Source organism: Podarcis tiliguerta, assembly GCF_965153285.1.
Source record: "Podarcis tiliguerta genome assembly, chromosome: 2".
Taxonomy (NCBI): Eukaryota; Metazoa; Chordata; class Lepidosauria; order Squamata; family Lacertidae; genus Podarcis; species Podarcis tiliguerta.
Window position 1 is genome coordinate 79,819,322 of NC_139535.1, and position 25,290 is coordinate 79,844,611.

The 25,290-nt window shown below is 45.3% G+C and overlaps 1 protein-coding gene across 12 annotated transcripts in view; it reads right to left on the reverse strand.

The window, feature by feature from the left end:
• CACNA1A (calcium voltage-gated channel subunit alpha1 A) overlaps positions 1-23,702 on the reverse strand; it is a 253,359-nt gene extending 229,657 nt beyond the window's left edge. For 11 of the 12 annotated variants that reach the window (XM_083430668.1, XM_083430665.1, XM_083430666.1 and 8 more), the window contains exon 1: positions 7,115-7,422. In XM_083430668.1, the coding sequence (XP_083286794.1) occupies positions 7,115-7,359 (245 nt within the window). In that variant the 5' untranslated portion in view covers positions 7,360-7,422. Of the gene's footprint in view, positions 1-7,114; positions 7,423-23,596 lie in introns of those variants that run through there. The other variant, XM_083430670.1, reaches the window with a different exon arrangement.
• Between the last annotated feature and the right edge of the window lie 1,588 nt (positions 23,703-25,290).

The following is a 25,290-nucleotide window of genomic DNA, read 5'->3' on the forward strand; positions in this document are numbered from 1 at the left end:
AATTTCATATATATGCTCTTGGGGTCTGGCCAGGGTTGTAGTGGAGAACTCAAAGAATGTCAACCCAGGGTGCAGCAGTTGTGGGAAAAGGCAAATTCCATGCTATGGATCATTTGGAATTGAAAATAAAAGCTACCAATATCACAACGCCGATACAAATCTATGGCGCACCCACATTTGAAATACTGTGTGTACAATTCTGATCACCTCATTTCAAAAAGGGTATTTTAGAGTTGGGAAAGTTCAGAAAAGGGCAACCAGAATGTTCAACGGGATGGAGTGACTCCCCTATGAAGAAAGGTTACACAATTTGGGACTTTTTAGTTTAGAGAAAAGGCTAGTAGTAAGAGGTGACATGACAGAAATTTATAAAATGATGCATGACATGGAGAAGGTGGACAGAGAAAATGTTTCTCCCTCTCTCTTAATACTAGAACTCATGGTCATTCCATGAAGCTGAATGTTTCAAGATTCAGGACAGGCAAAAGAAAGTCCTTATTTATGCAACACACCATTAAACCATGCATTTTGCTCCCTCCAGAGGCAGTGACAGTCACCAGCTTGGATGGCTTTAAAAGAGAATTCAGCAATTAGGCAAAGCCTCCATTTGCAGCCTTTCTGCCTGGTATGCTCCTCACTGTCTTCCCCCTCCCAGCTGACAGGTTAAGAGGTGGCAAACAGCTATAGTTGCTTTGCTGTCTCTCTCAACCCCTTGCATCAAAACTCTGCAAATCCTAAATCTGCCAGAGTGGAGGGTGGACACACACATAACAGGGAACAGAAAAATCTAGAAAGTTACCAACATATGCATGCGACAGAAGGTCCGACAAGCTACCTGAGGATTACCTATTTTACAACTGATGGTGACAAACAAGGAGGAATTGTCTGAGAACACAATGACTGCAGACAGCCAGGGAAAAGCAATCACAAAACTGTTCAACAAGGGAGGAATAAGGACAGCAGGACAAAAGGCATGGATTTCAGAACATCATAGCTCAACAATCTTAGAAGTTGATAAGAAAAAGCACATGCATAGAAAATAAAGGCCAGGGGGGAGATGTCTAGAGGGACGTTGGCCTGGCTTGCACGCAACATTAGACCATTTTTTTTACAATAAATTATGATTTAATGTGCATGAGCACTTTGTTCCTCCCCCACTCCCGACTGCTGCACAGGGAAGGAAAGAAGCCAGAGTCTAGCTTGCTGTGACATGTGAACCCAGGCTGTTTCCTCAAAACAACCACCAGAACAACAACAACAAATGAATGGTAAGCCAAAAGCAAAGAGAAACAAGCCATAAGCCTGGATTTTGGACATGCAGCAAGCCTGATTCTGACTTGTTTCCTCCCCTGAAAAGCGAGCAAGTGCACAACAGCAGCAAAGCACTCAAACACATTAAACCATGGTTTACTTTAATCTATGGCTTAGCAAAGTACAAAGAAATAACAGTACAAAGTTGCCTATCTAAATCCAGCAATGTGAATCTCTAGATCAGAGCTCTCCTGCCTTTTTTGGGCCCGGGGCACATTCGAAAATCTAAGAAACTGCCATGGACACCACAAAAGCCCATTTCACAGAAGACTAAACTGGCAGTTCTCCTCCCCGCCCCCACTCTCCTGACAAGTGAAACCCCTGTACATAGCCTATAAGAAATAACCCCAGTTTAACAAAAAGAAAAAGCAGGCAAAACACCCCTCCAACAAGCAGCCCAAACAAGCAAACAAGGCAGACAACATTCTCAAAGAAGAAGAAAAACAGACAAAATGCACAGCAAACCAACAAAAAAAATAAGCAAGCAAAGCACCCTCACCTGGGGACCAGAAGCATTCTGGAGAAAAGGAGGTAAAGAGGGTTGGGTGTTTGAATACTTGCATTTTGCTTGCCGCCCAGCCCAACACCACCCATGGAAAACCAAAACCAAAGAGTTCTCCCTCCCCCTGCCAGAAAGAACAAATATAAATTGGGAGGGTCAGGGGGCCTTGACAGGCACCAAGACTGGTGTCCGAGGGCAGCATGGCATTCATGGACATCACATTGTGGCCCCAGCACTATAGTAGCAAGAGAAGAATCCTTAGTACACATATGTTTCTATGGATGTCTCTTTCAATACATCGTTGGGGCAAAAAGCCCCCAGAGAGAACGATGCTAGAATTATGTCTGGATCTTGGCATATGCACGTTTGGCAGGCGGGGGAGGAAACATTTTTATTTCATCAGATGATTGTGCTTGATGTCTAGGGATTCTTACCACACTCCAGAAGCAAACCAGAAATGGCCCAGAATTTCTCCACCCTACGCTGGGCCTCACTAGCCTCCATTAGCAAAGGTAGTAACAGCCACGCCTTGTCAAGCCTGAATTATCTGGTGATCCTAGACTATTTTGAGATCAGATCCAATGGATTTGTCCATTCCTTCCCATGACCCTGTAAACACACCACACACACACCCTACCTCTCAATCTATTTGAATAAAGACCACGGATGCATTTCTATAGCAGTGCTGGATTCAATCCCCCACTCCACCACGTGTGTGTGTGTGTGTGTGTGTGTGTGTGTCAATGTTTACATTCAAATGGAAATTCACAGTTCACTTGGAAACTTCCCAAGGGGCATTTCAAACCCTCTTGCCATTTCATATTTTGCTTAATTCATCAATCGACATTTTGCAATTTGTTACTTTGATATTTAAGTCCCAGTGTAAACTATACACACTGCAGCTCAAGTTTCTAATAATAAGTTCATGAATTATGACTTGTCACCTAAGGAAATAATTGCAAGTCAGTTGAAATTTATCAATGTTTTCAAAAAGACTGTGGTTTGCAATCAACTAACTGCTGAGTGAAATTAAAAAGCACCTTCTCCAACAGCAATACTTGGAGCCCATCACACAGAATTTTTTTTTTAAACATGTTTTCTGCTCACAGAAGACAGCATTGCAAATAAAGCCTAGCCATTAGCTGTACCAAAGGTAATTACAATTGTTACCATGCTTAAAGTAACTGGGTCCATTTCATCACACAACTGTTCCTATCAAAATATAGAGTGTGCCAAATATATAGAGTATCAAATATAGTGTGTGTCTACCATAAGAATCCACAGCATAAGGGAAGGTCCTCACTATAGTGCAGAGATAGATACCCCTTCCCGGCTGCAGTGTCACTTATCCAAAATTGTCATCAAGCATATTTATTACCTTTCGGATGTGACAAACATGCACAATCCAAATGGGGGGGGGGGGGAGTTCTTTTACTTGCTGCCAGTGGGGGGAAATGCTGGTGGTAAGGATGCAAAATGCTTTTGGTATAGCATTCATGACAGGGAGCAGGAAAGCCTGTACTGTTACACAAGCAAATCACCAAGCCATTCCGACTTCAGTTGTGCAAACATTTCATATGTCCCACAAGCTGTTCTTAAAGTGAAAATCTGAAAAGCACTATCCATTTCAGATCTGGGTGGGATGGTGTTCAGGGAATCCCTGTGCTAAAGCGCTATGCCGAGGCAGAGAGACGGAAGCATTCTCTGCTCAGTTGACATCCATGCTCTCGGTCTATCCCCACCCACACATTATGCAAGAAATCCCTGTACGTGGCTATGGAGTACCAACTGCACAGCAGCCTCACAATGGTTGTCACTGCAGCTTTCTCCAGTGCCAGCTGAGTCCCACATTACAGCAGGGTGTTGTTGTTGTTTTGTCTCACTCCCCAGCAAGGGGGTGTCCCTTTCCCTCAATTCTGATCCTCCCCACCCCCAGGCAAGCCGGCTGAGCCCTCAGTAAAACTATAGTCCTCTGCTAGAGATATCAGCGTTTCCAAGGCAACAAGATGGGATTTTCTTGGAGGCAGCAAAAAAGGAAATGGCTTGGAAAGAAAATGAGGGAGTGCGGGGGTGTTGGGGAGCGCCAGTGTCAATATTAACTTGGGGCTTCTGGCTCAGATGGGGGATTCCTCCACAATGGGCTCCCAAGAAGCAATGCGGGCCCCTTAGTTTCCCAGGATTTGGCCCTCTGTGCAACAATCAGATTGGACTAAGTTCCCTTTTTATCAGGGGAAGGGTAGCCCTGTTAGTGAGAGCCAAACTATGTGTGCTCTGTGTTATTCTCATGTTTAAGCCAGCATGTTTAACCTGGCTGACGGAAGATGAGCAGGCAAGAGACCCTGATCTGGAACACAATCTTGATCTCAGCTGGGTGGTCCTTGCCTTTTTGATGCTGGAAATTCTTCACCACCTGACTGGTGCTGTTTGCAGTAAACAGCATTTGGGGAGGCAAAAGGCAGCCAGGAGGGAGTGATTTTCAGCAGGGGGAGGAAGCATAAAGCCTCAGGGTCACATTCCAGATTGGGGGGCCCACTGCAACTTTTTCTTCAAAGCATCTAGGTTAAGTATGATTGTATAAACACATGACTAACCTCACACATAGCTTGGCACCACGTCTCCCTAGCCAAAAGGAACTTGGAATGAAAAGACCCTTTGTGTTTCCTGACCACTGGTAACCAAACAGAGCTTGGGCAGTAGGGATAAATCTTCACAGCAATGCTTTTCTAAACAGCAAAGTAATGTGACCCCACTGTCGTACCTCCTTTGACTTTGCAGCAATGATAAGTCACCTCCCTAACACCTAGATCTTAACCAACAAGCCTATCAAGTCTTCTGTCTCACGTACTTATCTATAGCATCCTTTATACGGACACTGGTGGCGCTGTGGTCTAAATCACTGAGCCTCTTGGGTTTGCCAATCAGAAGGTCAACAGTTCAAATCCGTGCGACGGGGTGAACTACTGTTGCTGTGTCTCAGCTTCTGCCAACTTAGCAGTTCAAAAAGCACACCAGTAGAAGTAGATAAATAGGTACCGCTGTGGCAGGAAAGTAAACGGCATTTCCTTGCACTCTGGCTTCCGTCACGGTGTCCCGTTGTGCCAGAAGCGGTTTAGTCATAATGGCCACATGACCCGGAAAGCTGTTTGTGGACAAACGCCAACTCCCTCGGCCTGAAGCAAGATGAGCACTATACCCCATAGTCACCTATGACTGGAGCAGACTTCTTCAACCTCGGCCCTCCAGATGTTTTGAGACTACAATTCCCATCATCCCTGACCACTGGTCCTGCTAGCTAGGGATCATGGGAGTTGTAGGCCAAAAAAACATCTGGAGGGCTGAGGTTGAGGAAGCCTGGACTGGAGTTAATCCTCCAGGGGTCCTTTACCTTTTACCTATAGCATGCTTATAATTACCCTGAAGGTCAATTAATCTCTAAAGCTACAGAAGCTGCTTGGGCTGCTGGAATTGTACAGCTGTACAAAAATCAGAAATATGGGTGATGTTCTGTAGGGGGAAAGTATGCCTTCCAATTAAGACACCTGCATTGACAGTGGGAATTCTGCCATGTCTACTTTGGTCCCCAAACTCTTCTTATCAGCCACATGGACAATAGAAGACTAGGATGAACTGAAACCTGCAATGGACAGGTGCAGTGTATGAACACATATGAGCCCGGTGCAAATATGTTTGAAGGAGTGCAGGTATAGCCATGCTCTCCCTTGCTTTGGCCATTTTTTCTGGTCACATGTGTTACATGGCCTGCAATAGGAAAAATATCTGCCTCCCCCAGATTATCTCAAGATGGCCAGCCCACTTGTCTTCAACTGGTGGATCAGATTCAGGACCTAGAACTGGCTTTCACTGACCTAAAGCAGGTTGTACTAGCGTTATTCCTGCCATCCTAATAAATGATACTTAAGAATCCTGCCTGGACTAAAGAGGGATCTCTGATCCATCTAGACTACTGGCCAGTGAAGAGAGCAGCCATAGACACAGGGAAATTCCTTTAATGCAACCCTAATAGTTCCCGGGGGAAATTAACTAGTCTGTACGTAAACTGAGTATTAGTGTCTTTCCATGTGATTCAAAAACCAATAGATGATGTTTGCAGTCAGTTTGTAATGTAAACTTAAATGCAGTGCTTTTTTTCTTTAAAAATGTTTAGAGGTACTCTCATTTTCCTACTCATATTGAAATACTGCCCCTCAATGAGGCCAAACCTAGATTCACAAAATGTTTATGGGTATGCATACCCCTGCCCCCCCCTAAAAGATCAACAGGTCAATTGTGGCAAATACTCTTGCAGAGCCCACTTCAACAGAAACTTACTGAATCATAGAATCATAGAGTTGGAAGAGACCACAAGGGCCATCGAGTCCAACCCCCTGCCAAGCAGGAAACACCATCAGAGCACTCCTGACATATGGTTGTCAAGCTTCTGCTTAAAGACCTCCAAAGAAGGAGACTCCACCACACTCCTTGGCAGCAAGTTCCACTGTCAAACAGCTCTTACTGTCAGGAAGTTCTTCCTAATGTTTAGGTGGAATCTTCTTTCTTGTAGTTTGGATCCATTGCTCCGTGTCCGCTTCTCTCTTTTTGCTTATTAATTGCTGGAACTCTTTGAAAGCCCAGATGTCTGGCTGTGTAGCTTCATTGTCTTATCTATTACATGCATGTTTTAATGTGTCCTTGAACTACGCAGAAATGGTGTGTCTTGCAATACTATGTATAACTTAGGCTGCAATCTTGTACGTGGCATTCTTGGGGAGCCCCACTGAACTAAATGGGAATGGGGCTTACTTCAGAGCTCATATGCAAGTGTTTCATACCCCTGCTGGCACCACTCTTAAAACCAACAGCACAAGCCACCAGAAGTGCAGAATGTCAAGATCCTATTTCAAAAGGAACAAACATAGCAGAGTTATAGGGTTTAGTCCCCGATACGGTACCAGAGCCGGATTCATCCAGCAGAAATCTTGGGAAGCATCAGAACACCAGCAACAAAGGAGAGAATGAAGAACAGGCCCTCTTGCTTTCTGGACAAGGGCTGTTGGTACAGACTGACAGGAATCAGCAGAACAATGAAGGAGTCACAAATAGGTGGAAGATCAAGGTAATGAAGGGGGGAAAGGTTAAGAGGCCTGGCAGCAGCTGGGAATGTGTACCTAGCAATGGAGTTTGGAAAGGACAGACCTGGGCAGCTCTCCAGCGAGGGAAGGGAGGTGGCAGGCAGTAAGTGGCGTGGCTTCAGGCCTACTCAGGAACAGCTACAGCTCAACAATAGAATCTGAGCATACTCACTCCCACTCCTTCCGCTGTGCCTGGGGTGTGTTGTGGATCTTGTGGGCCTGATGAGCCATGATGATGTCACGGTGATCCACCACGCCTCCACGCCGCTTGTACGAGAGGGGCTCCTGGCCCATGTAGTGATACCAGCTGCCAAGGAAAGGGTACTCGGGGCTGGTAGGCCCACGCCCATCGTGCACGGCTTCATAGTAGCTGGGAGGGGACAGAAGGGATGCTCGGACCACAGCACGCCTCGCCATCCATGGGACTTGGGTGGAGACCCCAGAGGTTTCTGCCTGGCTGGCTGCCTGCCCAAGGGGTAGCTGTGGACACAGAACACAAGGGGAGAAAGGAAAAAGTGAAACAGATTGGCTAGATATAGTGGCTGCATAGAAATATAGGCTCTCTTTTTTCAAACTGGCTCACTCAGAGCAATTGCACCCAAGTCCCTGGCTGCTTCAGAACACTCCCTTAATTTGAAGCTATCCATCCACTTCTACCTACACAGGCCTGTAAGTAATCTAAGGTAATAAATTAGGGAGTTGTGAATGAACAAAGCTGTTTCTTCTCAGAGGGCAGAGTTTGGTCTATATGTGGAATAATGTTAAGGAATTCTCCCAATTCCAGGTGCTTGTCCGTGTCAGCCTTGTACAGCTGACAGGAGGGAAGTTGGAAAGAGTGGGGAGGTCAGAATGAGAAGGCAGAGAGGATTCTGGGTTTTGTCTTCAGAGCTGGATGGCAATTGGGTTTTTGGTTCTTTTTTTGGTTTGTTTGTAGCCCTTGGGAGATTTTGTACAGCAACTAAAAATAAACAAAAGATAATTAGGCCCCGAGGGAATTTCTATTGTACAAACCCAACATCAGGCCCTAGACCGTCTCTTAGCTTGCTATGAAAAAAAACAACAACCACCCATCCCCAAACCACATAACTGCCTTCTCACCCAGGCATTGCAGCACCTGCCATAGCTGTCTAGATAAGTATTGGCCACAAGAGGGCACTCTCACCACCGAGAAATAATAAAACACAGCAAAGGGAATCAACTTTTTCAAGGGGAAAGCCAGCTTAGCAATAAATTACTTGGTCATCCCTGCTAGCTACAAATCCTACCCCATACAGCACCGCTCTCCATCGTCATTATCCACTTTACCTCTTTAGAGCCTATCAACTTCCTTCCCGACAACCTCATGGCTTTCAAAATTAACCTTTATATCATTGCATTTTGTACGTTTTCCTGTTCTAATTACACTCATTACAAAATGGCTCAAAATTTAAATAAATATAGAAAGATAGAACATTTATCATTACAAGTCTTCAGACAACCCTGCTAGTGATGTTAATTGCTTACAGTAATCTTTCAAATACAGTCATACCTCGGGTTACAGATAATTCAGGTTGCGTTTTTTCGGGTTACAGACCGCCAAAACCTGGAAGTACCAGAACATGTTACTTCCAGGTTTCGGCAGTCGCGCATGCGCAGAAGTGCCAAATCGCAACCCGCGCATGCGCAGACGTGCTGCTGCGGGTTGCAAACATGCATCCCGCATGGATCACGTTCGCAACCCGAGCGTCCACTGCATCGTATAAATTTTCTCCAGTCCTTTTGGAATACTTGATCGATCACACTGGTTTCAGATTTCTCCTGCCAGCTTCGCAAGTTCTGCAAAGTCCGTCATCTCCATCTGCCACTCTTCTTTCGTTGAAGGCACTACCTGCAGTGCCTTAGCTTAGTACCTTTGACTATTCCGCCGTCAGAAGGAAAGTCTGACAAGCTGTTCCACTTATAGCTCTGCCCTCAAAATTTATTTCAGTCTCCTGATCCTTTACGTTGTTCTCTTTTCCTCATTAGTTTCCCTGAGTCCCATGACAACACAAGCCAGTGATCTGAAATGTCATTTGAAGACGAGTGGGACCTGCTCAGCATTCCAGCAAGCTATTCCCTCCAAGAAGGGCACTGAGGGCTGCATCCAACAAAGCTGCCCCATTAGTGCAAGGGTTTCCTCCTGTGCAACGGGACTTCCTCTCCCTCTGCTCTCCCCCACCCCAAATACACTCTGGAGAGTTAGGGGAAGGGGAACAAATTGGGGGCAGTACACAAGGAGAGGAAGTGCTGTTGTGCAGCAGACAGCCCAGTAGCTAACTTGCAACTAGTGATTTTTATTTTTCAGCAGCAGCATAGTATAATGGTGACCGTCTGCCTCAATAAGCAGCCAAGCTGTCACACTTTGCACTTGCTGCAGTTTCTGGGTCAGTCTCAAGGGCAGCCCCACATAGGGTGCATTGCAATCATTGAGTCTAGAGCAGGGGTCAGCAAACTTTTTCAGCAGGGGGCCAGTCCACTGTCCCTCAGACCTTGTGGGGGGCTGGACCATATTTTGAAAAAAAAATATGAATGAATTCCTATGCCCCATAAATAACCCAGAGATGTATTTTAAATAAAAGCACACATTCTAGGGAAGTGTGGGGGAGAAATCAAACTCAGGCACCAATTTTCAAACAATTGTTCTTCTAATGGCCAGCTGGCACAATTCAAGAATAGGAGGTGCCTGATCGAAGGAGCTGGGCTTCCGGCCCTGCTTCCTAGCTCTCCAGCTGAGGCAGTCTGGCGGAAGGGCTGCCCACAGGTGACACTTGTGGGAGAGAAGGCCCGATGGAGCTGGCCTTCCACAGCAGAGCTGAGGGAGGAGTGTGCTCTGCTTCCCTTCCCATCTCTCCTGTTGACAGAATGGCTGTTCCAGGCCGACAGCAATATTATCAAGGCTTGCTCTTCCATTTCCATCTCAACTACCCCAACTCTGGCTTGCATTTCTCCCCTCCCTCTGCTTTCCCAATCCACTGTACGTGGTCCTAAGAAACCAGGCAGAATGTCCGGGGGGGGGGGCGTTCATTGGTGCATGTCACCACCTGCGCAAGGGAAGCTGATATTTTATCTTCATGTTAATTAAAAGGAAGCTCGGAGATGAGCATTTGTCCCCACTAGTCCTTTATCTTCAAAGAGAGGAAAACACAACATTGGCTTTGATTTTTTTTTTATCTGGATGGTTGAAAGTGCCCATTGTTGGGGCTGAGAGACATAATGTTGCTGAGATACTGGTGGTTGGGGGGTGGGGGTGGGGATAAACAGTCAGAGAGCAAGAAGCACAGGTGGAAATATTCTTGGAACTGATGACCGAAAATCCAGTTAGGATTTTGTACCCTAAATTAATCCAAAGGAAGCGATATACTGTTGGTTGATAACAGTATAATTTAAATAATATTCCTGGATGTATTTCAAAAGGCTGCTTTGCTTCTTCAGTAAATATATATTTACACTCGAATAATCTAGTGGTGGCAGCAGTAACAACTATCTGTGAGAATGTAATAAACTTGTATACTTGTATGAATCACAGGGTTCAGCACGGATGCTACCATGCATTATTATGAAGTTCTTTTTTCTGCTCATCGTTTACAACTGTCCAGTCTGCTTTATGCACTTACTGTATCACAACTATTATCAAGAATCCTTCCTTATAATCCCTTTCCCTTTCAATCCAAGGTTCTAGCTCTGCCATTTTACTCACTCTGGTGTCTCTTTCTCTCTTAGTCACCTTCGCCTCACTCTCCATCCTTGAAACTCCCTTTTTGATTTCACCACGAAGGACACTTTCACAGGAGACACCAAAACAGCTTTTGCAATGCTGTATGCTCCCCTAACAACATTACAGCAATCCACTTTCAGCATGTTCAGAAAAGATCATTTACACCACATACACCCCACAAATGAGGCACCAAGATGTCTTTTGGTGCCTGTGATAACAAATCCACATGGGCTCCCTCAGTAAGATAAACATATATGTATATAAGCACAATATAGCCACTTTAAGACCATGGATTTCAGTGGAAGAGATTTATCCTTCACCAGATTGTGCCGTTGAATAAAGTCAAACCTGTGACAGTTGTGACTTTCCTAAGCCTCAAATTTTCCACCTGACACAACAGTCCCAGTATACTTCATAACAGGGCTAGCCTTGGTTATATGTCAAAGAAGAGATCCTGGATGGTTTGATGTTCTGTAATTGCACTAATATGCCTATGTACGACCCAAGCAGAAAACATGCACCTGCCAGCTCACATAAATTAAACAGCCATATAGTTAGAGACTTGTCATTCAAATTTTTAAAATTGTTGTTTATACATCAGATACACAACTATGGGTTTCTTTTAAGTACAATTGGGGGACATACGAGTTTTCTGTGTCACTTATGAACACTTTAATGTGTTACACACAAGCAAGTCCTACAAGTTGAATGGGACTTGCTTTCTAGTAACAGAGCAACCCTAACCGTGGCCAGGCAGCAATGGGACAATGTATTCACCAGGGCAGCAGATCCAGATTCTGATCTTTCTCCCCGCCTCCCTCCAGCTGTTCATGTTGTAGAGCTCCCCTCAACCCTTGGTGCCATTTTGGAGTTCGCTCTAGGAAAGGAAGCACGAGGGTTCACAATCCACATTAAGCCAATATATGAATGAGCCCCAAGAATGCATCTCATCTTCCTGTGGCACCCCCACCTATCATGGATAAAAGCACAAATCTTTGACAGGGAGGGATGGGGAGAGATGCTGTTTTATCTCTGTTGCTATCCACTCCTCTCAGCATTCATGAACCAGACAATTCCTAACCTTGTGTAGCTGGATACAGGACAGTGTTTGCTTTTCAATGAGAAGGTATACCAAATACAGACACAAGCCAGCCAATTCCTCTGTTATAGAAGTGGATTTGTATTGGCTGAGGTCTAGTCTCAAAATATATTCTTTTATTTATGAAATTCCATGGCACATGGAAACAGTTGCTTTCCAAAGAAGATCTTACAGACTTTTGCAAGTTCACAGACGACCATATTGAGGACAAAAATCTGTGACCTATCATCTGGGTCGTGATAACCCATAAAAGCTATACCCAAGTTCAATTCAGTTAGATCCTCTGCTACTTTTACTAAACACCATTACTGTTGCCAAAACTCATTATGCCAAAAACTGGAGGGAAATTAAAATTCCAACTTTGAAAGAAAAACATTTGAAAATGCATGTGATTTACCTTGTGTTTCAAAATTAGCTAATTTTGTGTTGGCAGCAAGTCTATCAACCACTGGATGCCTTTTGCAATAAAGTAACAACAGCAGCCCTTAAAATAATCCCAAACCCACAAATATATTTTACAATGTTATAACATGCGCTACTGTGTTTGTACAACCTTTAGAAATGGCATCCCCCCCCCTCTTTTCCTGACAGATGTGATTTATCATTAAATTAGAAGGTTAATCATAAATTAATTTAAAAAAAATAAAAAATAATTAAATTAATAGCTTGTCTTTTTATTTAAAATAAAAACACTCCTGAGTACCAGGTGAATGCCTTTCAGGTCTTGAATCCCATTCCTTACTCCCCCAGAGTTGCCCATCATCTGGCTAAATCTTCTCTTTTCCCTTTGCAAATCATGCCTATGTTTAGGAGGGGATAAGGAAGACATGTACAACAACAGCAGTGGAACAGCTGCCTTGGCCCAGGAAACAGATCTGAGGTCACAGCAATAGAATGAGCATTAATAAGGCCTAAGCAAACAGTGTTATCTGGAGTTCCAGCTGCAGCGTAAGGTGTAAGTACCTGGCACATACTCAAAACAAACCCTCAACAGCTTCTATGCCATGTGTGTAATGGTCCGTAAACAGCTCTAAAAGAGAGGAGGAGCAAAGCACTATTTACCTCACCAAGAGGCACAGAAAAGTTAACTCACGGGAAAGGGATTTGATAGGGGAACTGAAGTAGTTAGAAGCAGCATTATCAGAAAAACAGATGGGGGAAGAAAACCAGCAATTTATTTTTATTTATTTTTTGCACTGAACAAGTGAGACAATACCTTTATTGTGGTCAATTAAGGTTTAAATGTTAGATAAAAGCCTTTAGAGAACACTTACTTAGATATTCTAAAGAAGAAAGAGGCAAGCAAATCAATACACATCATCAGTTCTTCCCTTTTCATCATCTCCTCATTCAAAAGCTCGTTCCCAGCATTTTATACCTTAATTTGTTGTGCACAATGTACTTTACATACTAAAGTCCAAACAGCCCAACTCCACAAAAAGTGGGGTCTCATTCCAGATCAGGGCCACTGTCTTTTGCAAACTGTCCTCCCAAGATAATTCCCCAGAAGGTGCTGTTTACTGCAAATAGCTTATTCAGGGGCAAATAGAAATTGGGGAGGGGGGTTATTGGCAGAAAAAGAGTCAAGGCAGGAAAGCATTCCCCCCCCCCCCACACTTCCTGCACACCATTTTCCTGATATAAAAACAAAACATAGCCAGTGCTAAGCACAATTTAAAAAATGTGTGATAAACACTAGCATGCATTTTGCCTCCTAATATAAACAAAAAATGACAGATTGCTCATCAGAAGAGCATGTAGCCTAGATGCTGGTGGAGGGAGACAAAGAAAGAGATTGAAAATGGTAACAAGGGAAGACTAGAAATGGAATGATGGTAGGGACATAGGAGCAGCATGAGATTATGAGGTGTGGTGAAAGGTTTTTCTTCCTCTCTTTTAATACTAGAAGTCAGGTCCATCCAGTGAAGCTGAAAAGGGGAAGATACTGGACAGACAAAATAAAGTATTTATTCAAAGAGCACATGGTTAAAACTATGGCATTTGAACCCACTAGATGCAGTGATGGCCACGCTTTTGGACAGCTTTACAATTTAGATAAATTCATGGAAGAGGAGGATACTAGTCATTAAGCCTATGTACTTCATTTTGTGCTGGAGGCAGCATGCCTTTGAATACTTTGAATGCTTGGAATCACAAATAAGGACAGAGAGAGTTCAATTGTACAAGTTTGGGAATTCTGAAAGATAGTTTATATCTGTTAGTCCTTGCAAATGAAAACATGTCAGTCAGTAATTTTAGTAAATTCTGGCTTACTAGTGCCTCTCCTTGTCTTTAAAGAAAAACTAAAGAGGAGTAACTGGACATACAACTTTCAGTAAAGTTGCATACTATTTCGGCATGAAAAATCCACAGGTAAATGCTTCCTAAATAATTGACGGTGATAGTATAACTGCTAATTCAAACCACTTAGCACCCATTGAATAGCATTCTCCCTTATTCCAGGAATGAGTCCCAGACACACTCAACAGGGGAGATGTGGATATATTTCACTCTTCCTGGTTCCCTTCAAATATGTGCAAATAAGCAAGGTTCCTATCCCACATGACTTGTAACTGAAGGGCATTATTTGTTTATTTGTGTTAAATATGTTTACCCTGCCAGTCCACCAAAGCTCAAGGTACCTAACAGATTCACACAATAAAAACATCAGATAATAATTACCAAGAAACAAAAGCAGCAAGATAAAACATTGTCCCAGAAACACTACAAGAAATAATAAAAGCCCATCAGGAACCATGCAAAGCCACAAAAATTCTAGCACTACCAACAAAAATTAAAACACCCACATCCACACACAGTAGGAAAATCGCCTCCAAGTCCCAAGGCAGGTTTTCCATATGAAGACTCAGCTAAGGTGGCCAGATATGCATCGTCAAAAACAAGAATTTGCATCACCACAAGACAGACCGAAAAAGGACATCAATTTGCATAAAATGTTCATGTAGAAATTTTACGTATAGATGCAAATTTAGAACCAATTGCTTTAATTTAAATAAAAACAAAATACATCTCACCATAGCAGGGATGACACCAGGTCCCTTATAAGCCTGCTCAGTTTGCTCTTTAGGTGCTGCTAACTTCTGATGAGCAAATTCAAGGCTCCTGCTCTAGCCTTTTGTAGTTCCTTATCCTTAGAGCAGGCATGGACACCTTCAAACAGCAGGCTGTCCTCTGTAAAGTTGAGCATATGGCTATCCTGGACACAGACCTTGTGATCCTTAGCATAATGAAATCTAAAGCAGAAAGTACTATTTTGTACGGTTGTGTGGTGTGCCCTCTTAATTTTGATACTTCTCTGCAAGCAACTAATACAGTATAAGCGTTTGGGACAGGGATTGCCTAGACCTGTACACAGTTGCCTAAACCAGCACAGGATGCACTTGTCTCGCTATGAATAAAGTGCAGGCTGTGGAGAAGCACTGCTACCTGCAGATATAAGAATAATTACAAAAACACACACACAAGACTATTCATCACCCAGCAAGTTCAGTCTGGAAAAAAACCAACCCAGAAATGTAACTATATGAATCGTGCAGCTTTTAAAAATGCACTCTCATTCTAATAGCAAACTCAGCAGGTGAATGTCAAGTGCCGACAAGACTGTAGTCAAAATGGAGCCCGTGAAAAACAAGAAGCGTTCTAACGGGAATCTGAAGGCTTGCAGGAGTACAAGGAAAAACCTGGGCAAAAAACCCCACCAGCTCGCCTAATGAAGGCAGTATTGCTCAGTGGTTGCAAAAGGATGAGTTCCTTGTTGGGGGTGGGGTGGAAAACTGAGGGTGGGGGAGAGAGGTGGAATGGAGTGGAATATCCTGGAAAAGAGCATGGCTGGCTGGCTGGCATCTTGAACAGGAGCACTCCACCCTACATTTTGTTGCGCTTGACTTATCTAATGTAGCATGGACAAAAATCCCACTGTTTCATTACTTGGCTTGCTGTTTCCACTGGATCCTCTCAATATGCAAGTCCTTGGCACAGCAGAAGGGCATCCTTTTATCAGCAGTCTTTCCTCACCAATATCACCCCATTCCTCCCCAGACCGAGTACAAGATAACGCTGTAATGCATTCATCTGGATAGTTCATTCAAGCATCCCTCTAGGGAAGAGACAGAGCTGACAGAGCTTACATTGCTCATGGGGCAGCAAATACACAGTTGTGTTGTCATCAGCATACTGATGATACTCAACCCTATGCTTAGCCTTGAAATCCCTGAGCAGCTGTATTTATATGTTGAACAACATGAGGGACATTGCATTTCAAGTCTCTTGGGAGTGACGCATAACCATCCATCATCACCAATTAACTCCAATCTTGTATGACTCAAACCACTGATTGGCAGCTCTCATCACACCAGCAGTCTCTGAGATGCTATAGCAAGAATCCATGATCAACTCTGTAAAAGATTTCTGTATGCTCCAGTACGACTAAGATGGCCATATCTTTCCTCAACGTAAGGTTGTCAGTACATCTCTGCTCCAGAGATGGACGGGACATGTCTCAGAATTATCCTCAGGTACAAAGATTCCAAAGATGGGATTCATATGGGAGGGATATTAGAAAATTTGCTATGTGTCCCACTTACTGGGGAGGAAGATGGGAGAAAAGGCATCCTTTAAGTTGCCACACCTAAAACTCAAATTCTACCTTGAAATATACATGTGACAGGTGGATTAAGATTAAAAGATAACTTTATGTTGTTGAAGATGCACAATATTTATTCTTTGTTTGCTAAATTTGTATCCTGCCTTCCCATCTGATGCTGATCAAAGCAGTTAATGATAGTATAATACAAAATAGCAATTAAAATATTAAAAGCAGGTAGGTAAAACATCAGTAAAGGCAATGAAAAAACAGCTAGCTGAACATTTTGCAGTATTTACATTCAGCCATAAGAAGTAAGTTAATGAGGCCAAATACACCTCTGTCTGTTAGAAAAATGTAATTCTAAAACTGGATAGTTAGCCTCCCTTGGCAAGGAGTTCCAGGGCTTGGGAGCAGTCACTGAGAAGGTCCTCTCTCAAGTACCCACAAAAAGCACCTCAGATGTTCACAGGACAAAAAGAAGGATCTCTCCCAAAGAGCTTTAAAACCTGGGAAGGTCCATATAGGAGAACAGTGTCTTTTCAGATAATCTGGTCCCAATCCATGTAGGGCTTTCCAAGTCAAAACCAACACTTTGAATTCTGTCAAGAAGATGGGACAGGCAGCCAACAGACTAGCTGCAAAATTCTTAACCAGCAAAAGTTCCCAAACACCTCTCAAGGAGCACATTACGGTATCCAAACAATAATATGTCACTGTGGGTAGATCCAGGATCTGTAAAAGTGCAGCTGGCACACTAGTCTTAGCTGCACAAAAGCATTCCTGGGCACTGGCCACACCTGAGTTCGTGGCTCTGTGATTTCAAGAGACCCTTCTTAACTATTCTGCTAATGTGTTTTGTCTGCCTGTCTTTTCTTCCATGTGTGTCCGTGTGCACATATAGTCTGTTCAAGGGCTCCCTAAAAGAAATAGGCTGTTATGAAATATGCCTGTAGCTTTCAGAATACCTGGTAACAAAGAACAGGTCTGCTGCAGGCTGTGACAGTATACAATAGACTCCAAGGATTCTTCTCCCACGCTTGTTCCTGAGTACTATGTAATATCCTAGATGCAACAAACCCATCACTTAACATTCCAGTCTTGCCTCCAATTTTCATTTTTCAGAAAGTTATTGAGATTCAGCAAGCTACATCTTTATAAGGTTGTCATCCTGCTGTGGTCCTGCTATAGAACATGTAGTCCTGTCAAGCTGTCTTTTAAAGTGAGGCTGGGTACCTTTTAGCATTTCGAACAGATGTGCCAGTGAAAGTGTATTTCTATTATGGTACCTTGTCCTAACACATATGCACTAAGTTTCTGCTTCGAATGGAAAGTTCCTTCCACTTGCTGGCGCAAGAAAAGTCCTGTCCCTCCCCTTTGCAAAGTGCTGCTTTCTCGGACTACCAGAGATGTCGCTCGTTGTTTAGTCATTTAGTCATGTCCGACTCATTGCTCATACACTGGATTTAAACCTCTATAGCCAAAGCAGCAGCTGCAACACATAGAACTGGTGTACAGTTCTATTAATATAGAAATATATGCATGCTGCATTTTAAAGGTAAAGGTAAAGGGACCCCTGACCATTAGGTCCAGTTGTGGCCGACTCTGGGGTTGCGGCTCTCATCTCACTTTATTGGCTGAGGGAGCCAGCGTACAGCTTCCAGGTCATGTGGCCAGCATGACTAAGCAGCTTCTGGCGAACCAGAGCAGCACACGTGGTTTACCTTCCCGCCGGAGCGGTACCTATTTATCTACTTGCACTTTGACGTGCTTTTGAACTGCTAGGTTGGCAGGAGCAGGGACCGAGCAACGGGAGCTCACCCCATTGCGGGGATTCGAACCTTCTGATCGGCAAGTCCTAGGCTCTGTGGTTTAACCCACAGCGCCACCCGCGTCCCATGCTGCATTTTAGGTGTTCCCTAATCTAAGAAAGATTAAATGGGAGGAAGGCCACGCTGATAGACACTTGGTGGGGCTAGTATCAACTCATCTAAGCGAAAGGTGCAGCACCACCCAGCTGCTTTAGCTTCAGTTGGCCCAACACAAACGTGTCTTCCAATAACTAGGATGGAAATGAGACAGATGTTGCAGGGGCAGATCATCATTCCATTATAAATGGAAAAACCAGAAAGGCCCCCTTCCTACTGTAGACTCCAGACCCTTTCTATTGCAAGAATTCAGAGACAATAAAGCTGTAGAAGAGCACCCTGTGCTTTAATCATTATGGGGCAGCTAGTTGCCCCCACACTTCTTGAAGTCCCAGAAGAGCTGCCAGAGGAAGCAAATGATTTGAATTTCTTTCCTGCCTATCATCCCATTAACACCTGGATCCTTCTGGCAGCTGCGCCAAAACATTTCCTGCTGGGGTTTCCCCAGAACCCTGTTATCTTGCTTCACAGTCAATATTCTCTATAGAAAGTAATGATGGCCTGTGAGTCCACAGCCATAAACTGACAGCACACAATGCCCCTTCCCTCTCAAGGGAAAGTGAGGAACTGGCTGAGGTACAAATCAGTCTTCAAGGGAATACAAAGCAAAGGGGAAAACAAGGTCTGACGTGCTGCATTTTATTAAATTCTGTTTCTTTCCTCTCTGACCAACAAAACATATTTCTCTCTTCCACCAAACCCACTACTTCCTCATTAAAACTTTTCCTCCAGGTTCACTTTTCTGCATGCTGTATTAGACATATCTCCCCTATGGCATCCTTACCGCACCTTTAACAAGCTCTCTGCTGTTCCTTGGCCATGTCTTTTAGGAACTAATTGTGCTGTGTGTAGAACCTGGCACACATCTGACACTACCTTATGCATCAAACAGTACTAGTCCTCAACCAGCATGAGTCTTAGGCTGCATTCTTAACCTTGGTTACTCAGAAGTTCCATTGAATTCAATGGAGCTTACTCCCAGGTTGGTGGGGTTAGGACTGCATCACACACCATTCTTCATTCTACACTTAAGGACAGAACTTCAGAACCCTGTTCTCTAGCTTTCCCTCAAAACATCTCAAAGTTTCTGAATCTCTTCCTTTCTGAAAGGCATATTCAGGAAATCATACATGAATAATATTCCTTATCCTTTCCACCTTTCTGAAGCCGTTCTAGATCCCAAGTCCTACACTCTCCAGACTACACTGAATTCTAAAGGTGAGGTAATTAGAAGTTGTTAGCTACATTTTTTTAGTTGCTTCAGAGACCTCAGAGTGGAGGTTTACCTACATAACAGTTCAGCTGAGAGAGAGAATGACTTAAATCAATACTACCGCATGGTGAAATATGGATATGAACATGGGCTTCCAATATTCAGGCCCAACAGTCTATCTACTGCATGCACTGGGTATCATTCCTAGTAATCACTACCCCTGACTGAACGATAGGGAATTCTCTCCCCGCTACACACACACACACACACACACACACACACACAAAACTAGACAAAAAGCACACACCTCCAAATGAACAAAGGGCTTTCACAGGAACAAGATGTTAGTTAACAATTATAAGCCTTGATAGTATTCAAAGTAAGTTGTGGACCAATTTCCTCTCACCTTTCGACACAGAAAAACAAAAACTCACCCCCAGAGAACACAGTCTCTAATGGGCAGTCGGCTCTAAAACCTCCCCCTGAACAGTCATCCTGGTCACAGCTGACACTTGAGCATCTAATACCAAGGCTGGGCCCAAGAGTGCTACCAAGTTCTTTCAAGAGGAGAACAACTGCATCCAGGAGGCAATCCTGGCCTCCTGACAAATAGCAGAATCTCACTGGCCTCCCTAGAATCAGATGGCAAGGAGATAAAGAGCTGCATATCATCAGTACACTGATGCACTCAAGAACAGTGTGCTGGATCAGGCCAATGTCTCATCTAGTCCAGCATCCTGTTCTCACAGCAGTCCACCAGAAGCCTCTGGGAAACCTACAAGCAGGACCCAAGCACAAGAGCACTCTCCTCTCCTGGGGTTTCCAGCAACTGGTATTCAGAACCACACTGCTTCCGACTGTGGAGGCAGAGCATAGTAGTAGCCAATGATAGCCTTATGAAAATCCACTCAATCCCAGATGATCTCTCTCAGACATTTCCTGTATATATTTAAGAGCACAGGAGAGAAAACTGAACCCTGCAGGATCCCATAGATCAAAAGGATGAGCGTGAGTTCCCCAGCACCACTTTCTTGCAAGGAAGAACTGCAGCCTCACCCTAGAAAGGAAGCCCAGGAGGATACCATGGTCAAGGGGACTAAAAGCTGCTGAAAGTTCCAGGAGAAATCAAATTTTACACCCCCCCAAAAAAATAATTCCTGCAGACACCCATGAATGTCTACCTCCATGTGAAGATCATCTACTTAGGACAGCCAATGCTGTTTCTGAACCAAAACCAGGCCTGAAATGGATCCAGATAATCATTTTAATGCAGGAATTTTATTACTCAGGTCCTTTATGCAAAATAGGAGTGTTCAACTCTAGCTCTGACAGTTGGATTGAATCAAGTTGATTCCACTGCTGTGAACAGCTAAGATTGCATATGTGTGTGTGTGCGCGCGCGCATGTGCATATATATATAAACAGAGGCCAAACTATTGCTAGGATGGAATAGAGCCCTCTCATAAAGACCCAATTAGCCAACCCCTCTCTGACAGTGTTTATAAGCCAATAATGGGTATGGCTTAAACACGCATTAAGACAACCTCACTGATCCAAAAATAATGTCTGCATCCTCAGGTTGCACAAGCTAAAAAGAATTAATAATCACTGGATGAGCAGCAGCAGAGGGTACACCATCTGACTGTTGATATGGAATCTAAACAGGAATAAATGTGAGCCAACGTGTCTTGCAAACTAGTCACAGCTGGCTACCAAGCCTTGTCAAATGCAGACTAGTGACTTGCCTAATGCCAATTCCCAAGTTTGTGGCTGAGGCAATATTTGAACTGGGAACTTCACAGCCCACATTCATACAAATCAATTCGATGAATTTTTTCCCTCAGAAGTAGGTCCCAAAGCATTCGGTAGGACTTACTACCTAATAAGAGTGCACATGATTGCCATCTCGGCCAGTCTCTGTATGAAAAATCTTTATTCCTTATAGCAGCCTGTATTTTATCCTGAAGTAAGAACCTCAAAGATTCTCTATACAGCTAAGAGGAGGCAAGACAGTGAAATAAGCAAATGGCTTATCACAGCAGCATGGTTAAGCTCTGGTGTCTCATATCTTTCAGGCTGCCTTATATTTACAATGCTGCTCTTTATAGTATCTAGTGAGATGGAATATTTTCCCCATGGTACATTCAAAGAACCTACGTCACGCACCCCAAGTGATTCACTACAGGTGTTGATGACAGACAAGAGTTGAATTCAGTCCACTGCCCTCAGGACCTAGCTAGAACTCCAATCAAAAGGCTGAAGAAGATGAAGACCAGTTCCAGCCCACATACTGCTGTTCACACCAATATATTACAACAGCCTATTGTGAATCTGTTATAGGTAAAAGGTAAAGGTAGAGGAACCCTGGATGGTTAAGTCCAGTCAAAGGCGACTATAGGGTTGCAGCTCTCATCTCGCTTTCAGGCCGAGGGAGCCAGCATTTGTCCACAGACAGCTTTCTGGGTCATGTGGCCAGCATGACTAAACCACTTCTGGCGCAATGGAATACCATGATGGAAACCAGAGCACACGGAAATGCTGTTTACCTTCCCGCCACAGTGGTACCTATTTATCTACTTGCACTGGCGTGCTTTCGAACCGCTAGGTTGTGAATCTGTTATGGACACTTCCAGCTTAGGTAACTTCACCAGGTTGTTTACCAATACTGGGCTGTCTTAAGAGCACTGGGATGGGGTGGATGTCAAAGAACAGGTTCAATCCACAGCATCACTAGATAGCGTTAGGAAAGACTCTGCCTGAAACCCTGGATAGATGCTAGTAAGTGTTAACAATCCTTGGCTAGATGGGCCAATGGTCTGATTTGTTATAAAGGCAATGAACTGTGTTAGGAAGAGACAGCTCTTGGGGGACGGGTAGATGATTTGTAATTCTAGATCCCACGTACAAGAAAAGCACCGCATAGAAGAGAAAAACAATAGTGCAGAAGACATCCTGACCATTCTCTCTCTCACAGGATTCTTCTTACTCCCCAGGCCATATCTGACCCTGATCTATATCACGATGCCTCTAGCTGCTGCCTTTATAGACATCAGTCCATCACCCAGGGTCAAGGGTCAAAGCAATCTACCAAGCCACAGACTCTGGAGCTGGCAGTTCCCTGGCCCTGAGCTCCGGCTGTTCTTGTTAAAGCAGAAGCCAGGGACCTAAGGGGCAGTTGGAAACGACATGCACCATCCCTGCTGGAAGCATCTGTTCCTTGGAGCAGACGGTGAGACAAAAATAATCCACAACCTCACCATCTCCGTCCGCTTGCATAGGGTTCCTTGAAAGTCAGGCAGCCACCAAGTTAGCAGGAGCCAAGCAATAAAGAGAAGGTGACCTGACTTACTTTCTAACTTTAGGGAGAAAGGGAATACAGATTTAGGAGACACCCCAGGAGCCTGGCATTTCCACCCGCTTCCCTGTTTCATGCTGAATAATGCACACATACACCACATACACACAGAGAGTGGGGTGGGGAACAATATCACAGGGTTGGGAGGCTACCAGAGCTTAGAAAGCTGAGTGGGGTGGGGGGCTCCCCATGTTTTTATGCCTCCATCCTAGCCTAGTCTGAGCAGATGCAGCCCTCCCAGTGCTAAGCAAGATGCCCACCTAGGGGAGAACAGGAGTTACTGCTTGCAATGCAAGATGGAAATATACCTAGCAGAGGGGAGAGCAACATATTAAAAACAGATACTGGAGAGCAATGAGGGTAGAGAGGATTGATCCAAGGCTGCCTTGGGATGAATGAATGAGACCCAGCAAGATGAGGAAATCATTGCACCTCGCTGCTCTTCTTTCCCCCAGCCCGTTGGCATGCATCTTAAATTAAGAGTCTCCAGCCCAGAACTCTTCCCGGCACACCAGATGCTGTCCCCACATATACAGCGATGGGGCGCCTGCCCCTCACCGTGTTCAATGCAGAGGATGGGATGGCGGGGGGGGGGGGGGGGATTGCCGGGGTGCCCGTCCGCCTTGGTGCCCTAGAAGCCGAGAATGGCAAACGGATTCTGCCGCGGGGAATCCTTCGCCAGCCCCGCGCCGAGGCAGCGGGGTTTGCCAGCCACACACTCACCTGTATCTCCTCAGAGATCCCTGCTGGCAGCTAGCGAAGAGTTAACGCTGCCAGCTGTGCCCGGCATCGCTGGCTGCCAAGTGTCCTGCCCAGGCACCTCGACGGCACATCCCAGTCCGCCGCTGCCCGGAGGGGCCAGGAGGGGGGCCAGGTAAGGGGGGTGGGAAGGAGGAAGGGTGGCTGGTGGGGGCGCAGCCGGGAGCCAGCCTCAGGGCATGGTGGTCCCCTAGACGCCGCTCTGGCATTGAACCAGCATGGAGGAGGAGGAGGGAGGGATGGAGGGGAGGAGAGACAGAGAGCAAGAGGAGGAGGAGGGAGGGACGGAGGGAGGGAGGGAGGAGGCACCGAGCAGCTCCCAGGAGGGCTCCGAAGTGGGAGGAGGCGGGAATGGGGTGGAGGGACACCCGCTGCCCACTCCCTTTTCTGGGCAGACCCGCGAGGGAGGGAGGGAGGGGGGCGCCTGCTGCAATTAAGGCTCCCACATGGCGACCACCGCTCAGCAGCCGCCCAGTCAGCTGGCCTCAGGCTTGTCGAGGCGGCAAAGGTTCAGGGGGCCAGCCCGGCTCGCCCTCCCCGAAGGCTGCGTGGCGGATCCTCCCCCGCCCGGCTTTCCCGCCAGCTTTCCCGCTCCCCTCGCGCGCACCCCTCCTCCTCCTCCCTCCTCCTCGCACGTGGCTCTTCACGAAATAATTATTTGGGAAAAAAGAACCCTGACAGGAGGAGCCCGCCTTCAATTATTTATGCCGACAACAAACCCAAAACGGTAATTACACTCGCTGCAGCTGGCGGGGCCCCAGGCGGGGCTGGACCCACCGAGGGAGGGGAGAGGGGAAGCGGCACCCTCAGCAGCTGGGGAGGCCAGGCAGGCAGGCAGGCAGGCAGGCAGGCAACCCTCTCGGTGCCTGGCTGTCTCTCTGCGCGCCCAGCGAGGGACGGGCAAAGTTACAATAAAATATGTTAATCAATAAATTACCCACCCAAAAACCACTGTGCTGCGTGGCGGGAGGTGGGTTTTTCTGCGGAGTCCCGGGGCTCCTCTGTGACACGCAGGTGCCGTCTGCCGTAAGAGGGAGCGGCGAGGTGATTATTATTTTTTCGTTTATGGAAGGGTGGCCGCGGGGCGGGGGTCGTCAGAAGTGCGTGTGTGTGCATATAGATCGAAATAGCGACATGACGCTTCCGGTGGATCCATCGGTGATACTCCCGCCACTGAGATGAGAGGGTGAGGGAGAAGCGACTTGTTGCGCTGCAGGGGCGAGGCTAACCCGCGGAACTCCTTGCAGTGGAAATTGGGGAGCCGGCAGGTGGTAGTTTGAAGCTTGTTCCTTTTCAGGGGGACATTTTTATTTTATTTTTGGTGTGGCTAGGAAAGAGAGACGATTCGTAACAAGGGTTTGGATACATTCAAAATTAACTCCCCCCCCCCAAGAGTGAGAGTATTTTGAGAGCATTCGTAGTCAGGACTGCTACATGCCTAGGGACTCAGTTTTTTAGGACATTCACTAGCTCTGAAGAAAAGGAAACGGGCCTTGAGCAAAAAATATCAGCCCAAGCAATTTCCATTATATAATTCAGTATGAGAGAAGCATTTTTTAATGGCCACTGTTTTCAGTCCCCAGCTTCAGAGCAGGATTCGATTAAATTAAGAAAGGGGCCAGATATGGTACCCTGACCAACTTAAGTCTGACCCTTGG